Source organism: Lagopus muta, chromosome 19 (assembly GCF_023343835.1).
Source record: "Lagopus muta isolate bLagMut1 chromosome 19, bLagMut1 primary, whole genome shotgun sequence".
NCBI classification, from domain to species: Eukaryota; Metazoa; Chordata; class Aves; order Galliformes; family Phasianidae; genus Lagopus; species Lagopus muta.
In genome coordinates this window covers 7,797,698-7,822,137 of record NC_064451.1, presented here as the reverse complement: position 1 = coordinate 7,822,137, position 24,440 = coordinate 7,797,698, and the positions used below count along the sequence as shown (strand labels likewise).

The following is a 24,440-nucleotide window of genomic DNA, read 5'->3' as shown; positions in this document are numbered from 1 at the left end:
TCTGGGGTAAGGGGAGTTCACACGGCTGCCTTGCACTCCTGGCTAAATTCAGTGCAATCAGGAGGGGAAATCACTGCAGTCAGAAGGGGGCCACGCTGTGGGCTCCTGTGGTTCAGGAGGGACACTATCGAAGGGAGCCAATTTCAGCCTGTAACCCTACCTGCTGAGGCTGACAAAGGACGGCTTTATGGAAGGCTCCTGGCAAGCAGGAGCACAAAGAGCCGCGTGGCCCCGCAGCTCTCGCTGCTGCGAGCGGGGAGCCGGCGGGGTCTGCTGCTATCAAAGCTCTTTGCTTTTTGCAGCAGTTGATCAAACAAACCAGTTAGACAAGGCAGCAACCCGATACCCATGGGAGTGGATGCAATGGGAGTCAGATTCCCGGCACTGGAACGCCTTTGATTTTGACTCCAGCTGGAATCGCCCGCTCAGACAAGTGGGAGGTGTTGGGATGGGGTGGCAGCGCTGCCGGGTGCCCAGGCAGGGGCAGAGCCTCCCCAAGACCTCAGCCCCCCGGCCCCTCACAGTGCCCCAATCCTCACCTCGCCGTGCCCCACTCTCACCTGTGTACCCCGGCTCACAGGTGCACTCGTAGCCGTTGATCTTGTCGATGCACTTGCCATAGTCACAGGGGTTGCTGGCACAGTCGTCCAGGTTGATCTCACAGTTGGGCCCTTGAGGAGGAAAGCGGGGGTATTTGCAGGGTGCCCCCGGCCCTGCTGACGATGCACAACAAACCCCACGGGCGCTGCTCCTGCACCACAACAAAGCCTCCCCCGCAGACAGCTTCCAGCTGGGGTGCGGGTGCTAAACTGGGAAAACTCGCCCTGGCCGAGGACACCCCTGCCCCAGGCTATCCCCAAAACCAGGGCGGCTGCTGGCAGTGCCCTCCCAGCGCATCAAACCATCCTAGAAAGGCTGGGTGCCTCGCTGGCACCGCCGCCCCAGGTGCTCCCCTTGCTTACCCGTGGTCCCCTTGAGGCACAGGCAATTGTAGGCGTTGTCCCTGTCCTGGCAGGTCCCCCCATTTCTGCAGGGTTGGCTCTGGCACTCATTGATGTTGATGTCGCAGCGGTGGCCCGTGTAGCCGGGCTGGCAGAGGCAGGTGAAGGCGGCGATGCTGTCCTTGCAGGTCCCATAGTGGCACGGGTCAGGGTTGCACTCATCAATGTCGATCTCACAGTGTACACCCGAGAAACCTGGAGCCATTGGAGACACACGGTGAGGATGGGGCACATTGGGGGGCAGATGGACAGTGATGAGGTGAGGATGGAGGACACTGGGGTGATGATAAGGGACACAGGGTCATGACATGAGATGTTCCTCCCCACATGGCAGCATCCATCCTCTCCAGCAGTCACATCAATGCAGCAAGATGCCCCACAAGTGCAGGGCACAGGGCAATGGAGGCCCCCAGGCCACGGGGCCTTTCAGTGCCCAGCTTGCAAGCTTTGTCCCGGGGTGCACAATGATCTGCATTAAGCTGCCTCAGCTCAGGAGTGGGGCCCCATGCTCGCCCGTGTCTCATCCCGGAGCGTGCAGGGGGGGCGGCCGCATGCACCCCCGAATAATCACCCCCCAGCAGATCCTATTCTCCTGGCCAGCTCCCTCCCCAATGGGCTGGGGGTGGAGAGCTGAAGACAAAGTACAGCTTTGACTAGACCCCGCCAAGCCCACATAGCAGCTTTTCATCGGGGCTTGGCATTAGCAAGACACTAATTAGAGGCCATTCAGCTGGAAGATTTCTGGCGGGAGCTGCTCCACAAAAGAGCCACTGTTTGCCACCAGGGCTCAAGTCATCATTCTGTGCAATCGCTCCTTGGGTTTCGGTGCTTCGAGCCCCCGCAGCCCTGCACCTTGCATCCCCATAGAGGCAGCTTTATTCCTTCCTTCCTTCCTTCCCCATCGCTGCCGGGGCCACACCTCGTTAGCACCGGGTTCATTACAGGACTGGCTGGAAGCGGGTATCTGGGGTGAGTTTTGGGAAGACTGGCACATCCCTTGCTAATAACTCATTGATGTGGTTTTATGGCACTTCACGTGGCAGAAGGTGACTCAATTCTGCTCAGATGTGCCCAAGCCCCCTCAAGGACACGGAGGCCTCACCTTCGGAGCACTCGCAGCTGTAGGTGTTGGGGCCATCCACGCACTTGGCCCCATTCTTGCAGGGGGTGCTGGCGCACTCATCGATGTCGAACTGGCACAGGTGCCCATTGAACCCTGAAACAAGCAGACGTTGCATCCCCGCCAATGGCTGCAGCACCCCCTCCCCACAGCCCACAGGTCCCGCCAGGCCCCCCACATCCCAGCCGGGGCGCCGGGTTTCCATGGGGACGGCTGCGCAGGGCCCTGAATGCGGGGCTGCGACCCGCCATTGAGAGCATCTTATTTACATCTCTAGAGGAGCAAAGTCTCTGAACTTCAAAACCTCCTTTCACAGATTAACCGTCTCCCCATTCTCCGCTCCACCCCGTGACTTTGACACAGCATTCAAAGTGGCTGGCGAGGCCCCCGGCCCCCAGCCCTCCTTCCCAAAGAGGGGCCTTTTCAAGTGCAAAGCCGAGAGCTTTAATCCACCTTCCCCTCTCCCATGGACTGGTGCAGCAATAGGGCTCAACCCATCACTGGAATGGCAAAAAAATCCCCAACCTGCTCCACATATGGGGATGCCACCCAAGGCACAGTTTTGCTGTGAGCATCCCACACTGCTGCAGGGCTGAAGCTCTGCAACAGATAGAGCCAACTTTTGGGGCTCTGCACTGCCCGGGTAGGTACCCAGCACCAGGGATGCTGTAAGGGATGCAGAGAAGGGATCCACGTACCGGTGGGACACTCGCAGTGGAACTCGTTGATCTTATCCAGGCAGTTGCCATTGTGAAGGCAGGGGCTGCTGGCACACTCATCTGTGTTGATTTCACAGTAGACGCCCTCGTATCCTGCAGACAGACCCAGCACCCTGTCAGCTCGGTACCATGGGACCAACGTGCAACATGGCAGGACAGGCAGGTGGCACCAGGGAGGTGTTTGGCCTTTATGAGGACAGCCCAATAGCCACGCTCCAGCTGATGGGACCTTATGCATAAGCTCCTGTGTGACCATCCACCATGGATTTCACATCCCAAGCCAGTAAGAGGGAGAGCGCGGAGGGCTGGTGGTGCCCAGGTCCCTACTGCCAGACCCATCACCGCACAGGTTTTTGGTGCTAGCCTCAGGCACAGCAGCCTCTCATAGCCACCAGCCCAAATCCATGCTCATGAGCACATGAAGCCTTCCCTGCCCACACCCAAGATCACGGCAGGTGTGCCCACACACCAGGCATGCAGATGCACTGGAACTCCCCAATCTGGTCCAGGCAGGTGGCATCGTTCTGGCAGGGGTTGGAGAGACACTCATTGACATCGATCTCACAGCGGGGGCCTGAGTAGCCCTGCAGACACTGGCACTGGAAGGACCCCTGGGTGTTGATGCATTTCCCTGCGTGCTCACAGGGGTTGGCTCCTGCAAGACACAAATGCTGCTTATAGGATGCTTCTCCCTTCTGTGCAGAACAAACTGCTTGGTGCCAGGACACAACACTTACCCAGTGAGCACTCATCCACGTCCTGGTTGCATGCCGGCCCCATGTACCCCGAAGGACACGTGCAGATGGCTTTGCCATTGACAGGGTTGGTATCACAGTTGGAGCCCTCGTTGCAGGGGTTGCTGATGCAAGCATCATCCAGGTGGCACAGCAAACCTGTGGGGAACAGCACGATGCTGGGCATGCAGCTCACCGTGCATGAAGACCTCGGGGGAAGGAGGGGGACACCTGAAGAGCTGCAACCAGCACGAGGTGGTGCAGGAATGGGGCCTCACCTGTGCGCCCATGGGGACACTCGCAGTAGAAGGAGGCCACCCGGTCGTGGCAGGTGGCCCCCTGGAAGCAGGCGGCCATGGCACAGTCATCGATGTTCTCACTGCAGTCCTCGCCCGTCCAGCCATTGACACAGACACAGTTGTAGCCACCATGGTTGTTGTGGCAGGTGCCCCCGTTCTGGCAGGCATTGGGCATCAGCTGGCACTCATCCACATCCTCGGTGCAGTACTGACCTGCGAGGGAATGGGGCACCATCAATTCCTTGGGCCCAGATGGGCGTCTCCATGCTCTCCCCACCCAGCTACGCATCCTCTGGGCAGGACGTGTCCCCCAGCATGTCCTCCTGCTGTCCCCCAGCATGTCCTCCTGCTGTCCCCCAGCACTACCTGTCCACTCGGGCGGGCACTGGCAGTTATAGGTGTTGACGCCATCCACGCAGGTGCCCCCATTTCTGCAGTTGTTCCCTGGACAGTCGTCGATGTTCTCCTCGCAGTTCTGCCCGGCGAACCCTGCACAGAACAGCCACTGCATCACCTCCCTGTGACCATGTCCCCACCCAGTGCCACCGTCCCCACAGCCCCGCAGGGCTCCCAGCACCGGGGGGGGTGCCTTCCTTCCGCCATCCCCACAGCTGGGTGCTGTTAGCAGGCAGACAGCCCGCCGGCGCTCCCCGCCCCGCTCCTTTGAAGCTAGCGCCTGGTTTCATCCCCAGCCGATTCCTGACATGCACATTACCCCAGGAGGGAGCAATCTCCCAAGCCTGGCAAGCAGCCCCGTCCTCTGCACAGGGTGCCAATGCCCCCGGCCCCGCCACGCTCACCCTGAGCAGTGGAGGCTGTGATGGGGATGGGACAAACCAGGGCTGCTCCCACCGCCGCTCACGGCACCCGGCGCTGAATCACCCCGCTTTAATTTCACGTTTAAAGAGCCTCATTGCCAGTGCTTCCCCCACAGGGGAATTCTTTGTTTCCAAGCCTCTCGCAGCGTGAATCATAGCACAGTGTAAATCTCAGCTCTCCTCTCAGCGCAGCCCGGCTGCTCGAGTTCACGTTATCACCTCCATCTGATAGCACGGCGCGCATGGAAACCGTGCGGCACCTGACCTCACCCCACAGCATGTGCAGCAGAAATGAAACGGCCCTGACTGGGATATCTGCCATCTCAACCCCCGGTACGGCCACTGGTCCTTGCTCTGGGCTTGGCACCAACACAGGGATGCTGCTCCGTGGTGGGGATGGGCAAGATGTGCTCCTGCGAGCACTGCCACATGAGGACCATGCGGGGAAGGACACACACCAACCCCAGCACCAGTCCAAAGCAGATGAGCAGGTAATTCTGTGCCTCATTTTTAAGCAGTTGGGCTGAGACTGAGCAGCAATAACCAGCAATGTCCTGCCTACCAGCCCTAACACTCTGAATGAGCAATTTTGAATCCTCCGAATGAGTAATTAGTACTGCAATTACTTTAAACTCAGGGTTACACTCTGCAGCGATGGCATGATAAAGCAGACAAGATTAGTTTAACTTTCAGAAACCCGCTGCAGTCAGGAAACAACAGGGGACTTTGTTTTTGCTGCATACCAGCGTATCAACCCCTCTTATCATCAGCACCGGCCCCGGTTCCTGTGCCTCTGCCAGAAGCCGATGCAGCCCTCGCACAAGCCGTGCCCTACGACACAGCTGCCAAAGAACCCCAGTGACCCCCTCAAGGACCAACCCTGCCTTCCTGTAGGGCTGTGCCACCCATGGGAGGCGAACCGGCCGGCACAGCATGCAAATTCCCTGGCAGCAGCCGCCAGCCGCAGTGGGGTGTGAGCGCCGATCCCCCACGGCAGCAATGCTCCCCAGGGCGATCCCTCACCCCGCTGTGCCCGACGCCAGGAGAAGTGCAGTGTCAGCAGTGCAGCAGGCAGGCCAGCACTGCTCCTTGCCACCCTCAGCTTGCCCGACCCTGCGGCAGTGCCGCTCCTGCTGAGCGGTGCCTGTGGGAGCTGCTGGCTCTGTAGGGCCAGGCTGCCTTCCCTGCATCACCCCAGTGCTGCTGGTAGCGTAAGAGCTCTGCTCCAGCCTGGGTGAGCAGGTGCAGAGAGGAAACTGGAGTTCCTACAGGGCCATGGTGACCACGATGTGGGTATCTGGATGTGGGCACATCGTTTTGGGTCCCAAGATATGGACACCTGGATTTGGGTCCCAACATATGGAAGCCTGGATCCGGGCACCTGGACATGCAAGCAGCTAGATAAGGGTACTAGGATGTGGGCACCTGGACATGGGTACCAGGATGCAGACGTATCTCTGCCAGCTGGGACAGTCCATCCCCATCTCAGAGGGATGGCAGCACAGGGATGTTCCATATAGGTGGGGCAGGAGGGAGAACGGGCTCCCATGGCAATGCTGAGCTCCCGCAGGAACCCTTCATTTTTGAGGCTGCCCTTCATTTCTCTGCCCAGCAAGGCAGGCTCCTCCCACACTCACCGGAGGGAGCAGCAGTGAGCACGGGCAGGGTCTCCCTGCCCCAAGCCCATCTGCACTCGGAAACTTTCTAAAATAGCTATTCCGGGACAATAATTCCAGTCTGGAAGTGGATTAAGCTGAAGCGGAAAAAGGCACTCTTATTCTGGAATATGAGCATCCGCACAGGGGCCTCTGCTGAAACAGTTGTTTTGGAAGAGCTATTTTGGTGAATCACCACGTATGAAAAGCCCCCAGCTGACCTCCCTGCTTAAAGCACAGCTGCCCAACATCTTCCCAGAGCCATCCAACACAGCGTGCTGCAACGCCTGGCTTTGTCACTCTCCAGGAGGTGATATGCGTGAAGCACTGTGGGCTCAGGGAGGGGAAAGCAAAGGAGAAAAGAGCAGCAAATCAACCCCAACACCTCCCCTACCTGGCAGACAGGTGCAGTCGTAGGTGGTGTCCCCAGTCTGACGGCACGTGCCCCCATTCTGGCAGGGTGAGGGGTTGCAGGGCACATAGAGATGCTCGCAGTTCTGCCCGGTGTAGGCTGGCTTGCAGGAGCACTGGTAGGTGCCCACCTCGTTGGTGCAGCTGCCACCATTCTTGCAGACAGGTGGTGAGATGTTGCATTCGTTCACGTCCTGCTTGCAGTTGGCCCCGTGGAAGCCGGCCGTGCAGCTGCAGATGTAGTGGACTTCAAAGGGGACGCACTGACCCCCGTTGGCACAGGGGTTGGAGGCGCAGGGATCGGCCTGCTGGCAGGTTTTACCTGGGGAAGGAGGGAAGAGGAGGATGCAAAGAGCAGCTCTTAGTGCTGGGGCGCAGGGCCACCTCAAGAGCTGTGTTTGCAGGGGGGTGCCAATAACTCCCCCCAGCTGAGCATCTCCCAGGCTCAGCTATACCAACCCTCACCATTTGTCTTCAGCACTGACAGAGAAAAGCTCAGCGCCCTTCTCCAGCAGCGGGGTGTTCAAGGAGCAGCCCTCAGTAAAGGCTGCTCATCCCACCCAACCACAGAGTCATTCAGCACGGAAAAGCCCTCTCAGATCCCCAAGCCCAACCCATCCCACCATGCCCACTAACCATGTTTCCCAGCGCCGCATCTCTCCTATTCTACAACACTTCCAGGGACACTGAATCCACCTTGAACCTCTCCAGGCACAACTCTTGTCCCTCTCCATCCCATCCCACTGCCACTCATCCCTACCCCTCACCTGACCAGCCTGGCGGGCAGCGGCACTTGTACTCGCTGAGTGTCACCAGGTCACAGGTGCCCCCGTTGCGGCAGGGGTTGTTGAGACAGGCGTTGTCCAGAGGTGTCAGGCAGAGCTCGTCGGTGAAGCCCAGGCGGCAGACGCAGCTGTAGTCGGCGGTGCTGCCACGCACCAGGGGGATGCAGGTGCCGGCGTTCTTGCAGGGGGAGCTGAGGCAGGGGTTGGGCAGCTGGCATCGCTCGCCCACGTGGGCACTGCTGCACCTGGGGGTGAGAAATGCCATCAGTGTGACCCATTGTAGGGATCGGGGTGCCTGCTCAGGTACCGGCACCACGTGCACACCCGGCCCTGCTGTGTTGGCAGTGGCTCTGGGCTGAGCTGCACCTTGAGAGGAGAGGAAGATGAAAGAGGCGCCTGCAACAAAGGCTTCCCCCATCAAGGAGCCTGCACAGACTTGCAAAACCACAGTCTCCAAGCCCGGTATCCTGCTTTTCATTCCAAAGCACTTCTTGCACTCCCCTTGCACTGAAGAGGAAACCCAGGCCTGGGGGGGGGGGGGGGGGGGGGGAAACGCGTGGCTCACCCCACAGAACTGGGAGCACCGGCCCCACACACCCCCAGACCTGGTACAGGGAGCCCTGCAGCAACCCTGGGCTGAGCCCCTGCTGTCTGCCCACAGCCCTGCTCTTCACCCTTTGTATCAACAGACCTCAGCCACATGGGAAGAAATACAGGCCCAGCGTTGGCTGCTAACAGGTGGGGCACAGCTCAGAGCAGCTGAGGTCCTCCTCCATGATAAACCCTCTCCAAGCCTGGTATCTCTGCATGGGGGCCCTGAGAAAAGTCCCCACACGAGGGCCGTGGGCTCAGCCATCTGCCACCCACAGCCACAGGGATGGGGATGTGCTGCAAGGGGGCAAATGGCGTGGACATCCTGTTCTGCACTGGCCATGTTGCCATGGGCACTGTGGTAGAGAAGACACAGGAGGAGCAAGGCAATGCTGCAGCCCTGTCCTGCAGTGCCAGCATGCCATGCCCTGAGTAGGAAGCATGGAGAAAGCCACAGCCTGGAAAGAATGCTTGTCTGCAAACTACAGCCCAAGCACCTCAAAGGCAGGACACGGAGCTCCCAGTGGCAGCACAACCCCAAAGCTGGGACACGGGGCTCCCACAGCCACCACAACCCCAAAGTTTGAACACAGAGCTCCTATGGGCACCACAACCCCAAAATTGGGACACAGGGCTCCCATGGCCACCACAACCCCAGCTGCAGGACATGGGGCCCCCACACTCACAACCCCAAATCCTGGATATGGGGCTCCCATGGCCATAACCACTGCGCTGTTGCAGGAGCACATCTCTGCCCTGCTCCCCCTCTCCTCTTCCCCTACTTTTCTCCTTCTTTTTTTTTTTTTTAGTTTTTTTTTTTGTTGTTTTTTTTTTCTTTTAACCCAATTCTGATTTCATTGTCGGGGATTGTGTGAGAATTTGTCAGGATTCTGAGACATTTTGAGTTAATGAGACGGCATTATCCAGGCCAAATGAAAAAGAAAATGTGTATAATAATAAATCAGGGCATCTGCTCAGCACACAAAGGGCGGCGGGGAGCAGGTGTGCATCCTAATGAGGCAGAGCAGCTGCCTGTACCCGATGCCCGGCTCCGAGCACGGGGCGCCGGCGCTTCTGGGTGGCTGCATGGGGACAGCGAGGATCGGGGCCGCGGCTGCCTGAGAGGAACCATTGTGCGGGGCTGGGCGAAGGCACGCCGCTGGCGGAGCGCTGAGTGTGTGCAGTCATCTGTTAAGCCCCCGCCTCTCCACACCACACACGCTTTTTTTCTTAAAACAATCCTCAGGGCTCCGCTGGCGGCGGATGGGGCGGCGTCACGGGGTCCTGAGATGGGAGAAAAGGGGAGGAAGGGGGGGGGGGGGATAAAAGAAGGGGGGAAAAATGGTGTTGGACAAAGAGCTGCGGGGACAGCGCGGGAATCGGTGATGCAGTGCCGCCGTGCCTCCACCAAGATGGGGCACAGGGAGAGCCCTCCCTCCCAATTAGCGCTCGGATCGTTTCCAATTTTGGTGTTCGGAGCTCACGGCCAAGAGCAGGGCACGTCCTCCCCCCCCGAGCTGGGCATGGTGATGAGCGGGGAGGTTCGTTAGCAGGTTTAGGGACACGGTCAGTGCGCATTTGGTGGGGGGACTTGGTGATCTTAGTACCTTTTCTAACCTCAGTGGTTCCGTGATTCAATTGGAGGAGCTCACCTGGGACGGCAGGGGAACCAAAGGGTGCTGCGGGGCTTTCTGCAGAGCCAGGGCTTGGGGCTGCATCAGCGACCAGCACAGCTCCCACCACACCAAATGCATCAGATTGGCCCCCAGGGCCCCACCAGCACACCCAGCTGCTGCCAGGAACCTCTGAAGTCACAGAACAGCTGGGTTGGAAGGGACCTCAAAGATCACAGCCCTGTTTTTTTTTTATGGCTTTCTGCCTGTTTATAAGCTGAGTTACAGCACAATTGGGACAAGGTGCTGGGGAGAGTGCAAAGGGGCAGAGAGGGCTGGGCACAGGGCTGCCTTGTGCACTGGGTCTGGGCTGGTTGATGATGGGCATGAGCACGAGCACTGCATGGTGCTTGCCTGTTGGATTTCTCCTCCATTGCCAGCCGCTGGAAGCGCTGGTTGAGCAGCAATTCAGAAATAAGCAATACAGTGCAAGCACCATTCAAACCAGCACTGCCCTTGCTGTGCCCAACAGAGGGTCTGCACAGCACCAAGGGATGCAAGCAGCCCAGGGAATGTCACCCTGCGGATTTTCCTTTAGCGATTCCCAAGCAATAACTGCCCAGACTGAACCCAACCTGCCTCTGGGCATTAGCATAAGAGACATTAAAGCTACGCTTTAATTACAGACATGAGTGCCAGCAAAGGACAGGGCGGGTGCTTCAGCATCAAAACACCTCCGAAGGGCCACTAGAAAGTGGCTTCAAAGTGCCCAGGCTACAAATACCAGCGCCTCTCCGCCCCAAGCAGCAGCTGAGAAACACTTCTCCCCTTCAGCTGTTGCAAAAAGGAACACCCCACACCCCCCAGCTCTGAGCTGCTGCACCATCCCTGAGCTCACTGCTGTATCCCGGCACAACAACAGCACTGCACAGACCCAGATGTCCCTGGTGTGCAATTTGCAAGCAAAAAACGACGCAGAAAGACCCAGCCGAGGTCAGACAGCAGCTCCCAGGGGACAGCCTGGGAATGGGAACGGCGGCTCCAAATTCCCAAACTCCCAGCACCGAGCTTGGGCCAAGCACAGCTCTGCTGGGCGCGGGCACGTGCCTTTGTTGTGTCTGCTGCACATCCTCAGCATGTCCCCAACAGCAGCACCATGCTGCAGCGGGGCTCTGAGAAAGCCCTGCAGAGCACCTAACTAAAAGCATGAACGAGAGGTGGGAACAGGGGCGAGCTGGGTGGGCTTCACATCCCAGCACCCCACGAGCAGAGCTGCAGGGCAGCGCCCAGCCCCATCACCCCTCTGCTCATCCACCAGTGTGGATTTCTTCAGCGTGTCAGCAACAGGTTGTGTCCCTGCACAGCAATGCAGGCACTGAAAGCATCCCATCCCGAGGCAGATGTTCCTGTGACCTTTCACCCCTGCTCGATTCAGGAGCTTTGCTGCTTTCCTATCGGCGCTAAGCTGCCATCTGCCACCAGCAGCACAGCTGACAGCCAGGCAGCCCGGCAGGGCTCACGCACTGCTTTGTTCTGATCTGGGACACGACAGCCCTGCAGGAACCCACCCCCATGGGACTGGGGGGCGTTTAAAGGTGCTGGGCTCACAGGGACTGTCCCCATCCCTATCCCCAGCACCACACGACAGGAGGGGACAGGAGCCCAAGCTGCTCCTGCACAACCCCCTCCTCATCTGCTGGGAGCACAAGTGGCCAGCTTGTTTCCCCTAAGGCAACAGCACCATGGGAAAGCTGAGCAGGGAAGGCTCAGGCCTTTACTTCAGGCCCATCTTGGGGTGATTGAGTTAACAGGGCTGGGCGATTCCCTGCTAGGGCTGAGCATCCGCCACCAGGATGGGAGCACCTCCAGTGAAGGACCAGCAGAGCCAGCGGGGCTGCAGCAAGCAGAGATGGCCTTGTGTCACAAAGCACAGCCACTGCCTGCACGGCGCACTGGGTGCCCAAGGAGGGTCCCACTTTTGGCACATCTGAGCGACGCCTTCATCATCCAGACAGCATGGAATGAACCAAGTGGCCAACAGGACAAACAGATCTCAAGCATTTGCAAAGCACCAGCCAAGGGAAGGAGAAACAACCAGCAGGAGTCACTTTTCCAGTTGTGTCAGTGGCTTCTCTTGGCACAGCCTGCGAGCAACACCGCAGCTCCCAGCGTCACACCCCGCTCCTATGGCACGCTCATTGCCCACACTGGGAACCCCATGCCTCAGCAACGAGGGATTTGGTCCCTGCATGGTGCTGGCCCTAGGCAGTGCCCACCCGAGCCCTGCATTCCCCCTGCATCACGCAGCACGGTTCCTGGCACCCAGCAGGACTGCATTGCTCCGCTGCGTTCCCAGCCCTGCCTGCTCCTCCTCACCACCCCAAACCAGCGCCGGGTGGAACCGGTGGTTTCTGTGCAAAGTCCCATCCTGGCCTCACGTTATTAAGCACGCCGGGACACCGGCCTGGGAAAAAAAACAGTTTCACACAGGGAGGGTGGTTGGCAAAGCAACAGGTTACTTCGAGTGACATCAGGTTAATAAAGTGAGAGCAGATCTACCGTCTCGTTTAATTAAAAAAAAAAAAAAGCATGCTGCAATCCCAACGCTTTGATGTGTTTCTTTGGTTCAATTTCGGTTTTGACCTAGCCCATCTAATCGAGATTTTAAGACCCAGACTTTCATCTGCAGAGAAACACATGGAATTCCCAAAGCTGGACGTGCTGACGGACTGAGCGGTGCTGCAGCCATCGGTCCTCTGACCAACGCCGAGCAGAGAGCAAAAACATGGCTCTGCTCCTTCAGCAGACATCAGTTAGGACAGTTAGGGAATGGAAGTTCCCATTGTAGTGAAAAACAATATAATCCCATTAGGAAGCAGAGGGGCTGGGCTTTTCACCACGGTGGTAAGCTGCTACCTGGGAAGGAGCTGCTTTTCTATGGAGCTTCATTCACAATGAACATGAAAGATGGCTAAGGAAGAGACCAAGACAGAACTCACTCCATTCCCACCCTCAACAATGGGCGCTCGAGTTTTTTTTTTCCTCCCAGATGATGCTTTTTATATCCTCTGCTGGTGTAAATCCACACAGCCCCATTGTTTGTGGGGCTGGGCTGCCCTAGCAAGGCTCTGCTCTGCTCATCACGGTCACTCTTGGTGGGCACATCCAGCTCCTCCTCAGCAAGGAGCTCAGTTATCACACATCCACTAAGGCTGGAAGAGCCCTCTCAGATCCCCAAGCCCACCCCACCAGTGCCACATCCCTCTGTTGCCCCCAGGGACGGTGACCCCACCAGCCCCTGTGCCGCTGTGCCAGTGCTGCCCACTCTTGGAGCAATGACGAACGAACTCTGACTTTTTTTTTCCACCCCAAACCACGTTTTGGTTAAACACTGCGCTCCCTGATCCCCATATATGGAGAACTCCCCCAGGAACACACGCGGCCCTTCTATCTCGCTCTCCTAATCCTGAAAATAAAACCTGAGATTAGGATCTGAGCGGCTACCAAGAGTTTAAACAACCTATATTTAGCTCTGGTGTTTATAAATAGGAGGAGAGGGGCGTTTCGTGGAGCCCCTACAGCACAAAATCCACCGAAAGCCAAAGCCATTGCGCTGCAGCAGACAGACTGCAGGCGAGGAGGGGGATGGACAGACAGCCACAGATCCAACCCCCTCACTAAAGCAAAGCGGAGCTCTGTAACTCAGTCACCAGCGACAAACCCCCTTGGAAGCGATGCCTAAAGCACCCCAAGCAGGATGACAAGGCCCCAGGACCAGCGCTGCTGCTCAGCTCAGCCAGGGAGGCCGGGACGGTGCTGCCCCGACACCTTGCCCAGCAGAAATCCCTGTGTCAACACGCAGCCCCACGGAGCAGCGCAGACAATGGGGCCGCCGCTGCCCTCCGCCCGGCGCCCGCATTCCTGCCCCGCGTCCCATAGAAACCCCTTTTCAAGGGGAGCAGCAGGCCCTGTGAAAGGGCCGTCTGCCGCCCTGCCTTTTGACTCCCGGGCCTGTGTCTAACATTTTAATAGGGGCCGGGGGCTGGGGAAGGACCCCCCCACACCGGGTCATTCTCCCAGCTGCCCTGCAGCCGGCACGCGGGGCTCTGCCGACCGATGGGCGCGAGCCGGAGCTGCATTCCTCCACCCACCCGAGGGCAGCGACCCGGTTGCTCCAGCTGCTACCAAAACCTTTGGAAGAGTCTTTTTTTTCCCTCGCTCCTTCTGTGCAAGGATGCACAGCACGGTGGTGAGCGCTGAAGCGGTGAGAATTCACACACATGTGGGTAATTGCCACCTTAAAATAAATCACTGCACCTTCAGAAAGACGCAGCCCCTGAGCAGAGATACCATATGGGGTCCCCACTGGGACAACACATCGGCAAAGGGACACGGGACAGAGCAGCTGGAAGAGCTGCAGTGCAAAACCCTTCCATTGCTCCTTTGGGAATGGCTGCAGGTGGGCACGGAGCACCCTATGGCACATGGAGCACCCCAGAATGTGCAGAGCCAAGGAGGAAAAGCAAGGCTCAGCCTTGCAGCCCCAGCCTGACTCTGGTGGCCCACACGTGGCCTGGTGGCCCCGCTGGCTCTACCAAACCCAAAGGCAGGGGCTGCCCCACGCAGCGCACCAGCCCACCGTCACCTGGCTGCTCACCTGCAGCCTGTCCCATCCATGCAAGAAAGGTGACGTTACGGCATCATTACTACTTAATAAATCCATTTCCCATATAAATACCATTAATTTCAGATCTCGGGGAAGGGAATTAGGGTGAAAACTTGTTAAGAGAAAATGACTTGTGTGCAAATTTTTGCAACTTGACCGAGCGTGAAAGTTTCCCATTAAAATGCAACTCTGCTCCCTTTGCTGGAAATGTGCGAGGGCCCAATAACCACAGCCTAAACTTTAACTGGCTTTTCCAATATTAACTCCAGTCTGCTGTGGGGGAAGGGGAAGAGGTGATGGGTGAAAGCCTGGAGCAGATGCCACCAGGTGCCACGGCTCACTGTCCTGGGCCTTGAGCAGCAGGTGGGAGCTGCCACAATCTGGGTTGCTGCAAAGACTTCCCACCATCACACACCATCAGACCCACACAGTGTCTGCTCCTAGAAGCCTCAATGCAACACAGCATTCCTGCTGCTCAGCCCACATGCTGCTCAGCAGTGCCTCTGGCCAATACAAAGTGCAGCAGATTTGTCCCAGACCAAAGCACGAGTCCAGCCCTGGTCTGGTGAAGACCCAACAAGCACCCATGGCTCAGGGCATTCGTGCTGGGGGTGGCACAGACCTGCTGCTGCCAGCACCCATGGAGGCCAACCCCAAGGAGCATCCCAAGGAGCTGACATACAAGCTCGCACCTTTGTGGTTGTGTAGCCTGGCTGGAGGATGGGAATTCAAGGAAAGGATGGTAAAATGGCAGCCAGCCCTCTGTGGGCACAGACACACGGATGGGGTCACCCCAAACCCAGTGAGGTGCCACAACTCAAGCAAAAGCCCTCTGCATGGACTTCCAAGGCACATCCCATCCTCTTCCAGTCCAATACACAGTATGAAACCTCAATGTCTGAAGTTACACTAGCCACAGAGAACTCTCCATCCAGCATTTACCAGCTCGTGGTAACTGCACCCCGAGGCTACTCCCTTGTTAAATACACCGATGCTCTATAAATTTCACATTCCACTCATGTACAGCACTCAGGACACCTACAAACACGAGCAGAACGAGGGTCACCACACCTCCAGGCCTGGAAAGAGCGAGTTGATTTCCAAACAATGTTATTTTAAACTTCGCTAACTGCCCTTAATTGGGGAACAGCTTGGCTGTGCGGTCATAGATACGTGTCAGCTACATGCTGCATACAATAAACCATCACCACCCCGGAGGTGGGAGCTGGGCTGGAACTAATGGGTCCTGCAGGGAACAGCCGTACTGAATGCAGGGGATTGCAGCCAGCATGGAGACCCCATCACATATATCCGAACAGAAATCAGCAATCTACCCAGAACACAAAGTGAGTTACGGGGTCGGCGCCACGTCCTGAGTCAGTGATAACCACAGAGACGTGGGACGCAGGCAGATCCTTCTAGAAAAGAGCCAAAACACCGCCGTCCTGGTGACCCCAGCAGCGAGTTCCTCAGTTAGAAGTGCAGCAGGTGGTGCTCTGTGCCCCCATCTCCCCTCTCACCCATTCCCACTTTGCTCTTTCCCAGAATGAGCTCAGGCTGCAGCCGCCATGGAGAGCTCTCCCCGTGGCTGAATCACTGCTCCTCCACCGCTCTCAGGGCTTCCTCTGCCCGATTGTTCAGCACTCCACCCTCTTCCTCTCCAGCACGGAGACGGTGGTTTTTTCTTTGTTATTATTTCATGGAAATAACGTTGAGTTAAAGCACATGAGAGACAGAGAAAAAAAACAAAACCAACAAAAAACCAAAGCAGAAGGAAACTTCCGCCCTTTGCAGTGAGATAACAATGACTGAGCAGTCAGTGACTCGGAGGGCACAGCGTGCTGTGGGGCTCACATCACTCCTCAAGCCTTCCTGCGTGGCTGCAGAGAAGGTTCTGAGCTGAACAAGCCACCTCTTGCTGCTGCAGTCCTCTCTGAGTGCTCCTCTCACTGCACCCAGCCCAGCGTGCTCACCACACTCCCTGGCAGCAGAGGAAGCACTCTGGGGAAACCCATTTTTCTCCTTTTTCAGTGCAAGCACAGAGATTAATTTCATTGCTCTTTCCCTCTGCAGTATTGCTCCTCTGGGCAGCAGTGCTGACCCAGACCCTCTGCTGACTTGAACGGGGCAATGCCGAGTGGAACAGGATCCAGAGAGATGCTGCTGGGGCAGGGCTGGAAACGCAGCCCCCTCTCATGCCATCTGCTTCTACCTGCTGCAGCAAGGGAGGCCCTGGGAATGAGAGTCACGTGGCACAGCAGCCTAAAATCAGCCCCACTCATTGTGGGGATGCCAGGCAGAGACAGTGATCCAGCAGTGTAATTAGCAGCCACCGCTATGACGATCGGATGATTTCGTTTCGGAAACCTTCTCATTTGGTTTGGGAAGATGTCTCAGTCAGAGCGGAGTGCCACTGTGCCAAGCAGTACCACGAAACCACGCTAGGAGCACCACGGCTGCCAGGCCCATCCCCAGGGCCAGACCTCTGGGGGCTGTGGGTCTGCGCCAATGCTACGTGTGGGGTGAAGCATCCCAAACCGCACCGCTGCTCCTGCCAAGGGGGGGCAGGCAGCTCTTAGGGGCTCAGACAGAGCCCCTCCAATGCTGAGTTCAGTGGGAGCCCCAAACCCTGGCCGGGACAAGCAAGATAAGGCCCTGAGAGCTGCACACCCCAAACCACTGGGAAATAATAAAGGCTTAGAGTGCTCCTCACTACACACTGGTGGTTTCCTTTCCCTAACAGGGCTGATAATGGGGCGTGCAGTTATCAGAGCCGGCTCTGCCCCGCGCGGCCACTCGAGCAGCGTCCCCTCGGACACGATTCATTTCACTCTGCTTTCTAATTGGATTTGTGGGGACGGCACAATGGGGCTTTATGGCCGGAGTCAGTGAAGTGCCAGGCCGAGCAGAGAGGTGGCCAGCAGCCAGCACACGGCATTGCACGCCGGCGCCAGGGGCAGTGCCAGCCTTCCTGCAGCGCTATCTGCGCCGCTGGCTTTGCTTTGTTTGAGGAGCTTGGAAATGGAGCTCCTGGTGAAGAGATACTCAAACCAGTGAAAAAGAGCACTTTGCAGGCTGCTGTCGGGCACCTGGGAAAGCTGCACCTTGCCCAGGCTGCCAGCGTCCCTAATATCATCCCATCCAACCCCACAGCTTACTGCAAAATGAGCTCACACGGACCTGCAGAGCTGCCCTGGTGCCTGCAGCCAGGCTGTTCACACCTCCCAGTGACACAATTCCCCAAAGTTAACTTTATCTCCTGAAAGCCCAGCAACCCGAGCTACTCTGGAGGCTTCTCCCCCAAACGGAGCTCGCACGCATCAGACCTAATTAGATTCCATCACCATCTGCACATGAAATGTAAATCAGGAGTCGCAGAGACTTAAGGGAAAAAAAGGAAAGAATGACCACAAGGAAAAGGAGGGGTGTAAGGTTGGGGAGGGGGCGGAGGGTTGGGCATTCTGGGAAGCCATACATGATTAGTCACACAGCATTAATCTGCCTCCCTTAACAATAGCTGCCGAATTTCGACCGAATCCCAGCTGTCGCTCTTTGAATGAAAGAAAACAAGATTTAGAGCGTCAAGCGTTGGTAAGGGCTTCTGTGCAAAAAAAAAGTGGCGTGCATTCATTAGTGGCTCACAAAGGGACCCAGCCTTTGTCCATTAAATTGCTCATGTGCCTGATTGATTTGCTGATTTATTTTCAACCAAAGGCTTTGGGGGGCTCCGCTTGGAGGAGGGGTGGGGGCTGCCTGGGCGCTGCGGGCAGAGTAACGGCACCCAGAGCTGCAGAAAAGCAGCAGGCATTGTCAAGGAGAAGTGCCATTCAACAGGTCGGGGTTGGAAATGCCTTCAGGTTCCTTCGCCGAGAACTTCCTATTGGGAAACTTGGGGTGGGTGGGAACGTCTCCCGGCCCGCTCTCAGCTCAGCCCATGTTTAACAGGCAGAAGGGAAATCTGGCCGGAAAGCAGAGCCTTGCCCATTCAGATTTCTTTTATGGAATAGTTTTAAAAAGGGAACTGCGCTCTTATTCATTTCTCTGGGTTATTGTTCCCTGGGAGCCCGGACTGAATCGGCCATCGCTGCGGTGGGTCGGGTGGTCCTTCAAAGGGACCCAAGGCTTTACACATCCGCTTCCCCACCATCAGCCCTGAGAACACCCCGTGCCAGTAGCGGGCACGGCTGGCAGCGTGGCACTGCAGGCACTGCCCCATGGATGGACACCCACACGACACAACCATCCTTGGATACTTATTGGAGATGCCCTGGAAACCAGCTGCCAGGGACTGGAGGGCAACGCTATGGGGCCAGAAAAGGGGGGGGGGGGGGCTGGAAGACAGACAGACAGACAGCCCTCCCACCCCCCCGTCGTCCCTCCCTCCAGCTCCATCAGCAGGGCACTCTGATGGGTTAACACCAGCCAAACGTGGCCCTCTGCCCATGTTTTTCCACCCAGCCAGGAACAAAGCCCAATCCTGCCAAACCCGCGGCGACTCCTACACGAGCAGGTTATTCTTGCCACTCAAGGAATGAAAACGCATTTCGCCCTATTAAATCCAGAGCCTTCAAAGCAAAGTCAACAGGCACGTCAATGCTTCAGCTGAGGGAGATGGAAATCCTCCTGCCCCTCCATACTTACTGGCACACTTCCGTCCCATTGAGGAATGTTTCACACTTGCCCCCGTTGAGGCAGGATTCGGCCAGCTGCGTGCACCGCACACCTGTGAACAGAAGGAGAGCATCAGGCACAGCTCAGAGCCCGGGGGTCTGCACCCCATTGTGGGGATGGGCTCACGGGGACCATGGGAATGGGCAGGACTACAGTGCCCCAATGAGGAAAGGGGAGACCTAAAGATAACCTGGGGTGGTCCTGGGGGTGGGCTGTGCCTTCCAAAGCAGGAGGGCGGATGGGGAGAAGCACCGGGTAGGACATCTGAGTGACAAACACCATTTGGGAAAAACCATCTGCCTGCTGGCCCGTGGGCTGCCACGAGCTCAGTCCCGGAATGAGTGGCTCGGCACAACTTGCTATGAGTAAAGGTTTCATTGTCTGGCCCTCGGAGCCGGATTCTGCTCAGTTACCACAGCAACTCGCTGAAAAGTACCAGATTCACTTCCGATTTCCACCCCGGCTCACTCTTCCCCTTCTTCTGCCGCTCTCGGTGCAGCCAAAGCAGTTTCACATTGAGCGAACGCAGAGCCGCAGCCCGAACCGAACCTCCCCCCGACGGCAGCGGAGCGGCCCCGGCAGCGCCGGTGGATGGAGCGGGGAGCGGGCCTCGCTCTGCCCCTACAAACAGCGCCCCGAGAGGCTCCAGCTCTGCCCGGCCCGTCGGGGCGGCCCCACTGCCCACCCCTCCCCCCCCCACCCCTTCGGCCCTCGACGGCAGCTCTGCACTTTGCGGCTCTGCGCACGGATCCGCCCCGGGGCCGATGTCGGGGAGGCGAGGGGGGGGGGGGGGGTGTTCAGGAGGGGGGCCGAGGGGCACCCGGCTGACTTTCAAGAAACAGGAAACCGAGAGAAATTTGCAAAACGGTCAAAAACTCTCGCGGAACAACAGCACGAGCGCGCCCGCTGTGCGCACCTCCGTGCAGCCGAGCCCCGTGCCGAGCTCCGGGATCCACACAGCCCCCAGTGCCGAGCGCGCAGGGGACCCCCGCAGTCCTCAGTACGGAGCTCCGAGACCCCTCACAATCCTCAGAACCGGGCACCGCGACCCCCACGGCCCTCAGTACCGAGCACAGGGGACCCCCGACGGCTCCGCGCCCCGCTATCGCGACCCCGAGCTGCGCCCGCCCGCAGCGCCTCGCTCCGCTCCCCGACGGCTCGGCTCCCCGCGGTCGGTCCCGGATCACCGACCCCGCTCCCCCTCCGCTCGGTTCCCCGCACGCGAACTCCGCGCTGCCGAACTCCAAAGTTCCGTCCCCGTTTTTCAGCCCGCTCCCCCCGCGGCACTCCGAGTTCCGGACCCTCCCGGCGGCCCCGCGCTCCGCTTCCCGCGGATCCCCCGCCGCCTCCGAACGCAGCGGAGCACCGCACCGCACAGCCTCGCCTCGCCTCGCTCCACCGCGCCGCGCCGCGCCGCCGGCAAACTTCCTGCCGGAGCCGGGCCGGGCCCTCACCTCGCGTCGGGGCGGGCAGCAGGGCCAGCAGGAGCCCCGTGGCCAAGAGCCGTTTCATCCCTTTCTGCTCCCGCCGCTCACAGCCGCATAGATCCGGAGGTCGCCGGCCGAGCCGGCTCGAACCGAGCGGAACCGAGCGGAACCGGAGCCGTGCGGCGCGCGCCGGGAGCCCCGAACACACCGCGCCCCAACGCCGAGCGCAGCGACTCCGAGCGCCGGCGCCTCCCGCGGCCGCTCAGCCCCCGCGGGCCGGGCCGGGCCGGGCGGAGGGCGGAGGGGGGGCGGGACGGCGCGGGGCGGGACGGCGCGGAGCGGCGCGGGATGGGACGGAGCGGGACGCCCCTCCCTGCACAGCGCGGGGGGCAGCGCTGGGATCCCATCCCCCCTCCCCACCACGGCCACAAAGCGGCTCCGGACGCTCCGGTGCGGTCGTAGCCACGGCTCTAGTGCGGTTCTGGATCGCTCTGCGCAGACCTCCGTAGCTCGTTGCGGCTCCGAGCACTGCTTTGCGGTCCCTGGGTAAACCTGGGGCAGCTCCTGACACCCTTACGGAGCCCCTCCGTGAACCTTCCCAGACTGCCCTGGACCCCCTATGCAGCCCCCCCGTGTAACTCTTGCATAGCCCCCAAACAGCTTTGCACTCTCCAAGCAGCCCCGGAGACCCCTGTGCAGCCCCCTCGTTTAACTCCCCCCATGCAGTCCCTACATTCCCCCAGTGCAACCCCTCGCCCCCATTCCCGTAGAGCCCCCAGCCTCTGTGCAGCCCCATCCCAGGGCTTTACACAACCTCCTGCAGCTCCTGTGCAGCCCCCCCCAGCCCCACGGGTCGCAGCAGCTGCTCAGCTCCCCAAAAGGGGTGAGATTCTCCCCACCACAGTGCAGTGCACCTCTGACCCACTGCAGATGTGTACGGGGCTGCTGAGACGTTTCCCACCTGTAGGCCAGGCGGGGTGCTGCTGTGTTGTGCTGTGGGCTCCTAAACTCGGGGCAGAGCCCGGCCCATGCGCTGCAGCAACAACCAAACAAACAAATGCACGAGGGGAGACAAGCAGCCAACCCTGCCATGCAGCCTCACGAGCTGCAGGCGTGTGCAGCTCCTGCATGTGGTGCAGGTCCCAGTGCCTCCACCTCCAGCCATCAGCACTGCCCTGGATCCTTCAGGATGGGAGCATGGGCATGTCCCACCCAAAATCCAGCTGTGTCCTGGGCCTGAGGGCAGCCCCCTGTGCTGCCAGCACGGCTCCCCCCACGAGGTCACCCCACGCAGTGTGCACAGTTCCCATCGCATCTCAGCAGTGGCAGCAAATTGGAACCAGGTTGTGACTTCAGCAACCAAAATCAAGGCTTGAAACTCCTATATGTGCAAGGGGATGCGTGGGACTCCAAGCACTGGAAGAGGAAGAGGCAGTGGGGTCAGTGCTGGGCTGATGGAGAGGGCCCCACCTGTGCCCCCCATCGCAGGGCATCCCCGCACCAGCGCTGCGTTCATCCCAGCCCATGCCATGGTGCTATCCCACTGCTTCCTGCTGTAAATTATTTCCAGAGCAAGTGTGAAACGATTAAACAAACCGAAGGGCAGAGTCTGCTCATTAGATCAAAGCTGCGAGCCCTGAAGCGCTCCCTCATTCTGCTCCTTCCCCTTCTTCCCACAAGGGAACAGGCCAGGCTCAGGGGTGCTCACTGGGGGCTGGGGGACGTGGGGCCATGGGGGCTGGGTGATGCCGAGAGCTGTGCAGGACTTCAGAGCATCCCAGAACCACGCGCTTTGCTTTGCTGCATTGCTGCAGGACAGGGGCAGGGTAAGCAGATGCAAAACAGTGCAGGAATTTGGTGTAATGCCCACCTGCACAGACCTTTTGCACCCTTGGGAAGTGGGTACCCCCATCCCACCCCCTGCAGTGGCTGTGCAGTGGGATGCAGCCCTTACCCCTGCCCTGGCTGAGCGATATCTGTGTGCCACCAGGTTGTGTCACCTCCACTGGAGACGTGCAGTGGCCCCTGGAAGTTCCACCACCCTCTGGCTATGGGGATCTGTGCTCTGCTCCCCGCATCTTTCTCCCCTTTCTCCCTCCTGCTGCAGCAACCTCGCTTTGCCCGGACATGTTCTCTGCGTGCAGAACCTCTCACCGTGCTGCGTTTCCTTCCCCACATCTACAGAAATGCCCTCAGACAGGTGGCCACAGGGGTCCCCAATGTGCCCTGTGCCAAAGTGGGGACCAGTGGGGAGGTGGCATTGGCCACTGTGCATGGATGCAGTGGCAGCACCGTGCGCCTCGGGGTGATGGCACAGGGCAGGACCCAACCTGGACACACACGGTTTTGTGGCCCTGGTGCCCTCTGTGCCAGCCCCAGCTGCACCCTGAGCCACCTCTGTGCTGTCCCATTGCCCACCCATTGCTCCTGCAGGGATTCCTGCAGCAGAAGGGGAGGAAGGAAGGAGGCAGAACCCCACGCACGGCACACATCTTTTTGCAATACGAGGTGGATGTGACATCAACCCAAAAGCGAGTTTCTCAGTTGGAGCGGTTTCAGGGGTTAAATGCAATGGGGGTTTCAGAGCCTTTTAAAAACACTGTTCATAAAAGGCTTTAATAGAAACCTTGGCGCACGTCCATGTGATTAGTGATGTAAAAACCCGAAACCTCCGCACATGCTTAAAAGTTTTAATAAGTCCAAATTAAACGAGTGAAACTCTGGGAATATTTTTTTGTTACTGCGAGCTAAGAAAATTACGTCCACGGAGCAAAACTTCGTACAAACACAAACAGGTAACGCACATCTGTAAATTATTTTCATGTCTCCAGGGGCTGGAAAAAAAAAACCCGAGCGAGAGCAGCGTTCTTATATATATTTTGCCTTGACAGCTCAGGGAAAAAAAATTGCCAAAAAGCAGAGTTAGAGAGCTGGGCTGGCGTGGGAAAGTTGGTTTAGCGAGAAATGTGCCCGGGGCTATTTAAATAAAAACAGGCGTTTTTAATGGCAAATGCCTGTTAAACACAACCAACGCGCTGCCGACCGCCCCGGTAAGCGGTGCGAGAGCTCCTCTGTGACACTTGCGTCTCTTCATCACCACCGTGGATGTTTTTGCTTCTGCGTTCGGTGCAGTGGATGCAGAGGGTGGCAGAAGGGGCCCTGCACCGTGTGGGGGTTGGGGTGGTGGCGGTCCGTGCAGTGCTGCTGTCCTCGGGGAGAAGAGAGCAGCGTTACGAATGAGGTGCGAATGGAAGCGGGTGCATCATCCTGCGGTGCTGGCAGAGAAAGATGCTGCCGGTTGTAGGGATGGCGATGTAAAACCCAAACTGCCTCATAATGGGATTATGCTGCAGTTCCCGGGGGATCTGGAGAAAGGAAGGTTTGCAAGAATGGGATAAAGCCTGATTTGGTTGTTTGCGTGGTTTTTTTCCCCCTCAAAGAGCTGAGTGAAGGAATTGGAATGGGCAGTGCTGCAGCTGCACCAGCACAGCGCTCTTCAGGGGCCCAGTGGTGGCACGTGGCACAGGGGGACAGGGGGACGGTCCAGCTGGGTGCTGGCAGCAACTTCTTCTCAGAAGCAGTGGTGCACTGGCACAGGGTGAGCAGGGAGCAGGGCAGTCCGGGCACTGGGGGTGTTCCAGAACCACAGAGAAGTGGCACAGAGGGCTGTGGTCACTGGGCAAGGTGGGGGTTTGGGCTTGGGGATCTGAGAAGGCTTTTCCAGCCTTCATGGCTCTGTGACTGCATGACAACACCTGCCCCAGCCTGCAGGTCTTTGTACTTGTGGCCACTGGGAACCGCTGCCATTGCAGTGCTGCTCCTGGGCACTGTTTCTCTGCGTGCAACGTGGGTGCAGGAACAGTCCGTGTGGGATCAGGAGTTGTTCCAGGGCAGCAGACCTCCCCGCACTGAGTGTACCCTGGTAAAAGG

General features: G+C 58.5%; 1 protein-coding gene across 2 annotated transcripts in view; it reads right to left on the bottom strand.

Annotated features, from left to right (window-relative positions):
- The window catches only part of NOTCH1 (notch receptor 1), a 33,609-nt gene extending 12,824 nt beyond the window's left edge, over window positions 1–20,785 (bottom strand). For both annotated transcript variants that reach the window (XM_048965963.1, XM_048965964.1), the window contains exons 1-12: window positions 20,538–20,785; window positions 19,054–19,135; window positions 7,525–7,787; window positions 6,741–7,079; window positions 4,240–4,362; window positions 3,853–4,086; window positions 3,578–3,733; window positions 3,310–3,495; window positions 2,820–2,933; window positions 2,104–2,217; window positions 963–1,196; window positions 561–671 (exon numbers count right to left, since the gene is read on the bottom strand). In XM_048965963.1, the coding sequence (XP_048821920.1) occupies window positions 561–671; window positions 963–1,196; window positions 2,104–2,217; window positions 2,820–2,933; window positions 3,310–3,495; window positions 3,578–3,733; window positions 3,853–4,086; window positions 4,240–4,362; window positions 6,741–7,079; window positions 7,525–7,787; window positions 19,054–19,135; window positions 20,538–20,595 (2,014 nt within the window). In that variant the 5' untranslated portion in view covers window positions 20,596–20,785. The remainder of the gene's footprint in view (window positions 1–560; window positions 672–962; window positions 1,197–2,103; window positions 2,218–2,819; window positions 2,934–3,309; window positions 3,496–3,577; window positions 3,734–3,852; window positions 4,087–4,239; window positions 4,363–6,740; window positions 7,080–7,524; window positions 7,788–19,053; window positions 19,136–20,537) is intronic.
- Window positions 20,786–24,440: the final 3,655 nt, after the last annotated feature.